The sequence below is a fragment of the Elephantulus edwardii genome, unplaced genomic scaffold, assembly GCF_000299155.1.
Source record: "Elephantulus edwardii isolate Elephantulus edwardi_28Jun2011 unplaced genomic scaffold, EleEdw1.0 scaffold00038, whole genome shotgun sequence".
Classification (NCBI taxonomy): Eukaryota; Metazoa; Chordata; class Mammalia; order Macroscelidea; family Macroscelididae; genus Elephantulus; species Elephantulus edwardii.
Window position 1 is genome coordinate 6,477,970 of NW_006399788.1, and position 11,221 is coordinate 6,489,190.

Below are 11,221 nucleotides of genomic sequence, written 5' to 3' on the forward strand. Positions count from 1 at the left end.
CGGCCCTTTTGATTTTCTGACTCCAGCTCTCTGCACATTTCATTATAGTGTCTTGCTTTGTCGTCCCAAGCTGCCTTTTTAAATTTTCTGTTCAGTTCTCTGATTTCTTGATTATTTTCCTTTAGCTTTGGCTTCTCGGCACTCTAATGCAATATTCAAAGTCTCATCTGACATCCAACTTGGTCTTTCCTTCTTTTTCAGCCTTTGTAATGATCTTTTGCATTCTTCATGACATCTTCCCAGAGCTTATTTGGTCTGCGCTTATTGGTGCTCAAGGCCTCAAACCTGTTCCTGAAATGGTTTTGAAATTCGAGTGGGGACAGACTTAAGGTCAGATTTTGGTTCTCGTGGACTTGTTGAGGATTTTTAAAAACATCATGATGATGGAGAAAAGGTTGACATTTTCAACCATTTAATTTTGCTTAGATCCACAATCAACGCCCTGGTAACCACAGTCAAGAAATCAAAAGATGTATTGCATTGGGAAAATCTGCCATCAAGGGACTCTCCTAAATGCTGAAGAGCAATGTTAGATGTCAGTTTAAAGACAAACGGGCACCTGATACAAGCCATAGTATTTTCATTTGCTCCCTATGTATCTGAAAGTTGCCAAGTGTATAAGGAAGACCAAAGAATTGAAACCTTTGAATTGGTGTTGAGAAAGACACTAAATATCTCATAGACTGACAAAAGAGCAAACAAATCACATATGTTGAGTATGTTGTCAGAAGGATCCACTTTTTGGGAAAATGATATCATTCTAAGAAAATAGAAGGGTCAGAGAGAGGGAGAGGCTCAAGGCAATGGATTGAGGAGTGACTAACAATGGACTGGAGCATGTTGGAGACCTTGAGGATGGTACAATATAGGGCAAGGTTCAGATCTGTTGTTCATAGAGTCACTTGATGACACATACCAGCAATCTTAAAGCCCTTAGATAATTTTATCCAGTTTTTCCAGGTGTCCTCAGTTGTAGGACACTTCTATATTCTTAGTCCATCTGAAGCCTTCCCAGGTAATCTAAACCATATCTATGGCTTAATATCTTCATTTAGATGTCTAGTTCAATAGTCTTCAAAATGTTTAGCCTTAAGATCCTTTTTTTTTTCTTAAAAATTACTGCATCACAAAGAAAGAAGTAGAATCTGGAGTAGGAGGAAGAAATGAAATGTGTAGCTAATGTTCATGGATGGTATAAGAATAAAATAGTAGATTAGTACCCAGCTACTTTTACTGAACATTTTATCCAAAGAGTCTATAAAAGAGTGGTGATCAAAAGAAGGGAAATGCAAAATGCAACATCATATCCTTATGAATTTTAAAATTTTTCTGAAGCCATAAGGGCTTCATGACCCTCTGGAACTATTGCCCTGAGAGAATCTTTAAATGATAAATGAAAAAAAAAAACCCCTGAAGTCTTTGTAAAAGTAAACAGAAGCTAAACTACTAAGGAATGTCTGCCTTGAGCATTGTGCTATTTTGGTTACAACACCCACTTGGCCTTCATCCCTTTGTGCTCTTTGAAGATTTTTCTACATAGGATTAAATTGATGGCAGCAGCTAGAAAGATTAGTTAAAAAATTTAGAGGATAGCAAGTTTATGTTAAGAGAGTAGAAAAAAATATAAAAAAGGGAAGAAGAACTTGGAAAATGAGATTGAAAATGGTTGCACAACTCAATGTATTTAGTGTCAATGAGTTGTACACGTAGAAACTGTTGAGCTGGTGATAATTTTGTGTGTATTCTCAATAACAAAATTCTTTTTAAAAAGCACTACTTATATATGATCTTTGACACTTATAATCATGTCATTGAGTCATAGCTGATCATCCTTTCGATATCTGAGGCTGTAAATCACATGGGAGGTAATTACTTATTTTTCCATCTCTAAGCCACTGATAGATATGAATTGCCAGAAATATACCACCTTTGAATTAGCAGTGCAACTCCCTGCACACTATGGGATAGTTTCTCATATATATGCACATACCACACACAATGTGTGTGTGATTTTTATATTAGTGTTAGCATGACAATGGAGATTTCTTTTGTCTTTTAATTCCCAGAATGCAAACACCAGGATAATCTTTTCAAAGGGGCTTATTACACAGATTCCAGGAAAAAAATCTGGAAAATATTTGATGTGGCATACAAGTTCCAGCACAATCTGGCCCCTGTCCCTGTGACTAGCCTGATTTCGTATTACTGTTCTTAACTGCCTTGGAGTTGATTTTGACTCCTAGTGAACCAATTGACAGGGTAGAACTGTTCCCATAGAGTTTTCCTGGCTGTAATCTTTATATATACAGATTGTCAGGTTAGTGAAGCTGTTGGCTGGGTTCCAGTGACCAACCTTTTGGTTAGCAGTCAAGTGTTTTTAGCTATTGCGTCACCTAAGTTGCTTGGTCTTAGACTAGTCCTGCTAATCTTTCTCCATACTAGAGACACATTTTTCACACTTTTCAGGTTTCCTTCTCCCTTTTGATTCCTATGTAAACTGTTCTCTTTGTTTTGAGCACTCTGCACTATTGCAGCTCAACTCTTACATGCATTTCAGAATTCAGCTCAAACATCCCATCCTTTCAGAATTGTCCTCACATGGAGTCAGTGGTGAATGATCAGTGGCAGCTGTAGGTTAGCACGAAGGGCAGAGGCTAGGTTTGGCTGTTACAGCCTCTGGAGAAGTTCTGAATTGTCAGGGACACAAAAACTGTCTTAAATAATAGCCGTGACATATTTATTCTCCTTTTTTCCCCTTTTTTTTTACAAATTAATTTACAAATTAATTTCAATGAAAATTTACAGAGACTTTGGATTTCCATTCATTCATTGTTTCACTTTTTTCCCCTCCCAACCCTCAGGTCCACTCCACTATGCAGCCTTTGCTCTGGACTCCTGTTATGACAAAAATACCTAATCACATATCCCTTTTAAACAGTTTTCTCCCTCATCTGTTTCAATGCAGTATACATTATTTATCCCATCTTTCTCAGTCTTCCCCCAACCCCGATGTCGGTTCTGTTTTACAGCAGTGGCACCATGCAGTATTTGTCCTTTTGTGACTGAGATACTTCACTCAACATAATGTCCTCCAGGGTCCAGATTTATTCTCTTACAGTTAAGGAGAGTAGATCGATGTTCAAATTCAGAATTCAGCTCTAGGGAAAGGCTTTCCTTCATTGTTAGCTGTGGGGGAAGGTTTTTGAAAGCAAGGAAGTTACTTGTCTTGATATTGCCAGCACCAAGGACAATGACAAGGGTCAAGCAGATCAGGTTTAGGGGGAAAATTACAGCATTTAAACATAATTGCTAAATGTTTTTCTACAAGACCAATCTTATACTGATCTGTGCTTACATTTAAATTTTGTCATTTATGGAACAAGAATGAATTAGACAACCTAGAAAGTTTAATATTGCTGCACTAGATTATTACTGACTCCTTGGTAAGGAACCATGTATTTCTAGATATAAGCTTCTGTATTTTCTTTTCTTTTAACACAGTATGTCAGTTGGAACTCTGAGGGAAGAGACTAACTTAAGCAATTTGGAAGTTGATTGACAAAATCATGGAAAGACTGAAGAATTTGTAAGGGTGGAATTCCAAGCTGGAAAAGGACTGGGAGTAGGTTAGCTTTGGAGCTTTAGATTCAGGGACCTCAGGAAACACCACCAGTGATAAACCAGATCTCCAGCTTTATTCCCCCTCATATTTTGCTCAAAATTCAGAGTAAAGGATGAACTTTCTATTGAATTTGCTTGAACTATCTGTAAATTCTTCATATAGGGCTCTGGTTGGTTCTCAACTGAGGACACTTTTGCTCTTCCACTAGGCAATAGATAGACATTTTTGTTCATCACACAGTTGGGTATATGTAATACTATTGACATCTGTTAGGTTGTTGCTGTTTAGTGTCATCAAGTCAAGTATAACCCATAATGACCCTGTAAACAACAAATCTGAATCCTGTCCTATGCTATCCTCACAATTTTTGACACACTTGAACCATTGTTGTAGTCACTGTATTAAACCATCTAGTTGAGGGTCTTCTCTTTAGCTAACCTACAAGCTTTCCAAGCATGCTATTATTCTCCAAGGAATTGCCTCTCATAGCCCAAAGTATGTGAAATGAAAGGAGCATGCATTCTGGCTGTACTTTGTCCAAAAAATATCTGTTTCTTCTTTTGGCAGTCTGTAGTATTTCTTCTCTAACAACAGCCCAAAGGCATCAATTCTTCTGTCATCATAATTCATTGTCCAGTTCTCAGATGCATAGCGAGTGATCAAAAAGATCGTGGCCTGAATCATGTGTTTCTTAGTCCTCAAACTGACATCATTGCTCCTCAGGAATTTGGAGAGGTCCCTGACTGCAGCCTTTTGCAATGCAGTATGTCTCTTGATCTCCTGATGTTGTTACCAAGGATATTGATTGTGGATCTAAGTAAGATGAAGTCATTGAGAGTTTCAATGTTTTTTTCCATCTGTCATGATGTTACCTATCTGTCCAGTAGTGAGAATTTTTTTTTTCTTAATGTTCAGATCCTGTCCATGTTTAAGGCTCTATTTTTTTATCTTCTGCTCAATTGCTTCGAGCCTGCCTAACTTTCTGCAAGCAAGATTGTGTTATCTGCATAGGATATGTTATTTGATGAGTTATCTTCTGATCCTGATGCTACATTCTTCTTCACAGAGTTCAGCTTCTTGAATAATTTGCTCAGCATACAGATTGAGTAAGTATGGAGAAAGGATGCAACCATGATGCATGCCTTTTTAATTTTAAACCATGTAGTAATGCTCCCTTGGTTTGTTCACAAAGCATTCTATTGGTCTCAGAATAGGTTTCAAATGAGCACAATTAGGTGTTCTGAGATTCTCATTCTTCTCAATGTTAGATATAATTTGTTATGATACATACAGTCAAATGTCTTTGCATAGTCGGTAAAGTACACATAGGCATTCTTCTTTGCTTTTTCCAAGATTCATCTGACATACCATGACCTCTTCTAAATCCAGCTTGAACCTCCAACAGTTCTCTATGTACTGTTCTAGTAATTTTTAAATGATCTTTAGCAGTATTTTGCTTGCATGTGATGCTGATGGTATTCTTCAATAATTTCCATATTCTGTTGCATCACCTTTCTTGGGAATGGGAACAAATACATATCTCTTCTACCAGTCAGCCAGGCAGCTGTCCTCCAAATTTCCTGGCATAGACTGGTGAGCATGTCTAGAGATTCATCTGCTAGTTGAAACATGTCAATTACTGTCCCATCAATTCCTGGGGCCTTATTTTTTGCCAATATCTTCAGTGCAGCTTCAGCTTCTTCCTTTATTGGCCCTTAATCATCTTCCTGAAATATTTAGTCTTGGCTAGTTCTTTTTGATACAATGATTGATTCTATTTTTTTTTTAAATTTTTTAATTTTTATTTATTTTTTACCTTTTTTTTAATTGGGAAAACATATTGGAGGTACAAGGAGGTGAGGATTGGGGGCAGAAGGGTGAGGATGGGCAGGGATGCACTTCCAGAGCTGCACAGTTTGGTTGGTGGGGGGAGCAGGTGAAGGAAATGATGAGGGTCCAGTGGGGACCAGATGCTACAGAGGAATGACAAGCATTTTCCAATGGTAATTAAACCAACTGTCTTATTGATTTGGGAGTTGGATGCCGACTCCCTGGCTTCTTCATACTGAACAGGGGCGTAGATATAAAGGGGGGAAGGTAGGTCACTTTATCACCTTTCTGGTGATCTTGGGTTAAAGCTGCTTGCCTTCTTGTTCTGTTAGAAGATATTTTCCTGTCATTTGCTCCCCTCTGGACTGCAAAATGTTTTCCCAGGTGGGTCCAGTGGGGATGGCTGGTTGACCCCAGAGGCTCCATCCTCCTTTGTTTCCTTAGCTGTCAGTTGTATTTCCTTTTTGTCACGGGCACTGGATTCAGGGTCAATTCTTGTGGCAGTGTGGTGATTGATTCTATGTGAGTCATGATTTGTGTCATCAAAAGAAGACACAGGAAATAACACAGATCTAGAAGGTACAGGTCAGGAATTTTAGTAAACATTCTATAGCATACAGGAAGCATCTCAACAATAAAAAATTACTTAGCCCCACCTGTCAGAAATACCAAGACTGTGAAATGCTGGGTTAGAGAAAGATTGGGGGAAAGTCCCTTCAGAGTGTGTCCAAACAGAATGTTAATAAAAGATACAGAATAGATGCTGGGCCATAGAGAAAATAAAAATAAAAACAAACCAAAGTATATTTATGTATATATGTATAAAACTAGGATAATAATTTCCATCTTGGTATATAAAGATTAATTATGTCCTTGTAAATGCACTTGTAGTATCTTAGGGGGAAATGAAGCATATAATAATTTGAAATTCTGAGCTTACACTTAAAAAATATTATAGGTGATAATTTGCTTTAAAAATAACTCTTTGAATCTACAACCAGGAGAAGAAAAATAGATGAATGGGACCTTCTAAGAATCAAATCCCTATGCACATCCAAAAACTTCTCTAACAGGGTAAAAAGAAGCCACAGACTGGGAAAAAGTATTTGATAATGACATGTCAGATAAGGGACTTATATCTAGAATTTATAAAATACTTGAGCACCACAACAAGATAAAGGTAAATAATCCAGTTGAAAAATGGACACAGGATATGAGCAGACACTTCACCAAAGAAGACATTCAAATGGCCAACAAGCAAATTCCCTAGCTCTAAGAGAGATGCAAATCAAAACAACTATGAGATAACATCTCACCCCAGACAGAATAGCAAAATTTAACAGAACAGCAAGCAACAAACGCTGGCGAGATTGTGGAGAAACTGGAACCCTTATTCTCTGTTAGTGGAAGTGTAAAAAGAAACTGGAACCCTTATTCATTGTTGATGGAAGTGTAAAATGGTGCAACCACTGTGTGGCACTTTCTCAAAAAGTTGCAAATAGAGATACTATTTGACCCAGCAATTCCATTACTGGGAATATACTCTAAAGAGACCATAACCGACATCCGAGCAGATATATGCATACCCATGTTTATCGCAGCTTTGTTCACAGTAACAAGGATTTGGAAACAACCCAAGTGCCCATCAGCAAACGAAGCTGTGGTATATTCACACAATGCAATACTACGCAGCATTGGACATTATGCTGAGTGAAATCTCTCAGTCACAGAGGGACGAATACTGCATGGTGCCACTGTTGTAGAATGGGACTGACATCAGGATTGGGGTAAGATTGAGGAAAAACTGGATAAATTATGTATACTGCATTGAAACAGATGAGGGAGAGAACAATTTAAAAGCGATATATGATAGGGTATTATGGTTATCACAAGAGTCCAGAATGAAGATTGCATAAAGTGTACTTGAGGCAGTGGCGGGGGGTGGAGTGTACTTGAGGCGGTTGTGGGGGGGGGGGCGGATTGTATACCAATGAAAGAATTTTACTTTTCAAAGAGAGGAGCGAACTGGGGGGGAGGGGTGGGCAGGGAGAAATGTGCAACAATGAATGAATGGAAATCTGAAATCTCTGTAAATGTTCATTAAAATTAATAAAACAAAATTTAAAAAAATTCTTTGAGACTTAAATTATGTGGGATAACTTGTATAGACTGTACCCAAAGTATACCCATTTAACTCACTGATAATTTTGGATTTTTGAGTGGAATTTTAAGCTTCACTAGAATGAATTCTACTCACCTATAATTCCTATTTCTTTTAAATTGGGAACAAAAATACTTTAAAAGGAAGCTCTAGTTTAAAATGAAACTGAACTTGTTTTCTTAAAATATTGAACTTGTCTAATGGAGAAAAAAATAATTTTTTTGCTTTTATAATGTTCTTCAACCTGACTCAGATTAGTATTTGCATTTACATGGGTCCTTAAACAATTAAATCATGGCTGTAGCTAAGTATTATAGTAGAACTGTTCTATGTTTTAGAATAATGTTAGAAAAAGATTATTTTGTTAGCAACTTTGGATCTTGTATAATGTCTGAGGAATTTTTTTTTCTGTAGCCTATGTGGTCACATAATAGAATTTCTCTGTAGTTAACCTTGTTCTTTACCTAGACATTAATTAGAGTTAAAAAATAAAGATGATTCAGCCCATAATTTTCCTACATTCCTTTTAACTGAAGGTTGTTTGAAGATAAGCCATATGCCCCTGACTCAGAGTTGGGTTTTGTTTTATTTTGTTTTTCTTACAAAACTTTTGCACCACCAAGCCTCTTTCATACATTGAGGACGTTTAGAAATTATTAGAAGCTTTTCTCCCTATATCTCTCCAGACCCTGTAGTTTTGGGCTCCCCTATCAAAGGATCTACTGCCATGAACATCTTGCTGTGTCACTTGGCTCAAGAACTGTATGATTTACTTCATCTAAGGTGTCCTTTCAGGTAAACCATTGTCTCCCAGAGAAGATAGTGGTGTATCGTGATGGAGTGTCTGATGGCCAACTGAAGACAGTTGCCAACTATGAGATTCCTCAGCTACAGAAATGTTTTGAAGCTTTTGAGAATTATCAGCCCAAGATGGTGGTGTTTGTAGTACAGAAGAAAATCAGCACGAATCTTTACATGGCTGCTACTGAGCACTTTATGACTCCTTCTCCTGGTACTGTGGTAGATCATACAATAACAAGTTGTGAATGGTAAGTGAGAGAAAAAAAAATGAAAAAGGATGAGTTTGTGAAGTTACTCTCTTTTAAAAAAAAATTGTGCTTTTAATGAAAGTTTTCAGAGAATTTGGTTTTTCCATTCAGTTGTTCATGCATAATTTATGATATTAGTTTCGGTTCCTATATTATACTAGCATTTTCCCCACTTCTTCCTTGTGATTTTTATTTCTCTTTATTCCTGTATCTCTTCCTGCCTTCTGAGCTTCCCCCCCACCCCGGGCACTGCCATTTTTATCTAGTATAATTGAGTGAGTGTACTAAGGAATGAATATCTTCCTGATGTTACTGTCCAGCTTATAATAAGCATCTATTGTTTGACTGAAAGTTGAGTCACGGGGGAAAGTTCTCTCTTCCATAGGTGTTGGAATGGGAAGTTGTGTGGAGAGAGATGAACTATGGAATCTTTGGTACCTCTTCTGTAGAGAGGTTCTATTGTTAAAAGATAAAGCTTAAAACTGTTTAAATGTGGTAAAAAGTGCTAGAACTCCCAAGATTTGTGGCTGTTATAAACTCTTCCGTCCTGGCACTGAATTTGCCCCCATGACTGAACTTGAAGCAACCAAATTATAAACTTAAAAGGTGAACAGTATACAGGGGAAATATGTGCTTCTTAGAACATTCAAGTAGATCAAAAGGGCAGTATTTGCCCAAGGACAAAGCTCAGTAGGCTGGAAGGGATAGGAGAAAAGGACAAATGGAAATGCTGAGACAAAGTGGAAAGAGCGCTACTCCATTGTGAGGATTATACCTAATGCCACAAAACAAAATGTATAATCAATCAGTTGTTTAGAAAACTAGTTTTCTCTGTAAATTTTCATCCAGTTCTCAGAAAAATTATTTAAAAGGTTTAAAAACAACAGAACTTTTATAAACTACTAAAATGAATAACAAAGCTATTAACCCTTAAGTATAAAATATTGAACATACATTCTTTTCCTGTGTTAATGTGTACTTAATACTGTGTGCATAGATAGTGCTGTGTCTAGCTCTATTCCTAAATAAAACAACCTTTTGAATTTGGAAACCCGAAGTCTACTTTGATCTGGCCACTTTGTGTCCTTGATGCAGTTACTTAACCTCTATGAGCCATCCATCAGTTTTGGAATTAGAATGATCTGAAGGAGCTTTTCCTGTTTTAGCCTGTCCAGTCTGTGTTGTCAGTTTGTTTTTTTCATACTAGGGTGGATTTCTACCTTCTTGCCCATCATGTACGACAAGGCTGTGGCATTCCTACACATTATGTCTGTGTGCTCAACACTGCAAACCTGAGCCCTGATCATATGCAGAGGTGAGTGAGCCAATCTGCAACCTTGCTCTTTCTCACTCTTAAAGAATTTTGTCCCCTACCCCGCAGCTAAAGTGAAGTTCCTACTCTCCCAGAAATATTGACTCCTTGAGTTTCCTCATGATGTCTTTGTGAGCAATGATTGTTTATCATGGTGGTATATTAAAAATTGCTTGAAAAGCTTTAAAAAGTACTGATAACCAGGCTTTAAAAATAAAATTAAAAAATCTTATTTTATATTCAAGTTTGAATGGAGCCCTGATAGTCATGGTTTGTTGGCTTGTTTGGTTTTTAGGTTTTTTTGGTTGTTGTTTTTTTTTTTTAAAAAAAAGACGACTCCATGTGACTATGGTATACAGCCATTTTAAAAAACCCAATAACCTTGAGTTTCGATTATATGGTTACTCTGCCGGGTACTTAGCTTTCTGCTGTCTTCTTTGATGGCAAGTTATTTTTCTCCTTGTGTTTACCTTGTTTTTAATGTATAAATTGAGGAACACATAAGCTGAAGGGATTTCCCTATGCTTCTAATTGAAAAATAATTGAAATAGAAACAGTTCTAAGCTATAGTTTTAAAAGATACATCATGTATTCCTCAATTCGCCAGTTTTTTTTATGAAGTATGCTATGTCATATACCTGTACCCCAAATTAAGGATGGAGGCTGATAAAACTCCTGTTTTTTTTCCTTGGTCTGCAGGTTGACTTTCAAACTGTGCCACATGTACTGGAATTGGCCTGGTACCATCCGAGTTCCAGCACCTTGCAAATATGCCCACAAGTTAGCTTTCCTCTCAGGACAAATTTTGCATCATGAACCAGCCATCCAGCTGTGTGAGAACTTGTTCTTTCTGTGATTGGACAGACTGGATGTTGACTCAGTAGGAGAAGTTAGATTCTTGAACTCAGCTATGGTTCTTGCAGGATCCACAGAGGTGGATGTGGAGTTTTTGTGTTGGTGTTTTCCTGTTCTTCATTCTAGTTGGATAACTTCCCCCACTTTCTCCCCTTTTCTTTTAAGCCTTATTCCAAGAAGCAAATTCTGTTTTAAGTTGCAGCTGGAAATTGCCTTGTTGCATTTGTAGGGCAGATGGAGGTAGTAGAGCTACATTGTATATGCATGTCTGTACAGGGAAACTTTAGAATCTGCAGAGCCAACATGAGCTGTGGAAACCTGCAGGGGCCTTCATTAGACCTATAATTCGTGTTTACTAAGGATTACCATTTTTGGCACTAGAGGTGATAATG

At 37.4% G+C, this 11,221-nt stretch overlaps 1 protein-coding gene across 1 annotated transcript in view; it reads left to right on the forward strand.

The window, feature by feature from the left end:
* The window catches only part of PIWIL2 (piwi-like RNA-mediated gene silencing 2), a 143,366-nt gene extending 132,536 nt beyond the window's left edge, over positions 1 to 10,830 (forward strand). The window contains exons 20-22 of the mRNA XM_006884830.1: positions 8,409 to 8,662; positions 9,870 to 9,977; positions 10,674 to 10,830. Coding sequence (XP_006884892.1) covers positions 8,409 to 8,662; positions 9,870 to 9,977; positions 10,674 to 10,830 — 519 coding nt within the window. The remainder of the gene's footprint in view (positions 1 to 8,408; positions 8,663 to 9,869; positions 9,978 to 10,673) is intronic.
* Positions 10,831 to 11,221: the final 391 nt, after the last annotated feature.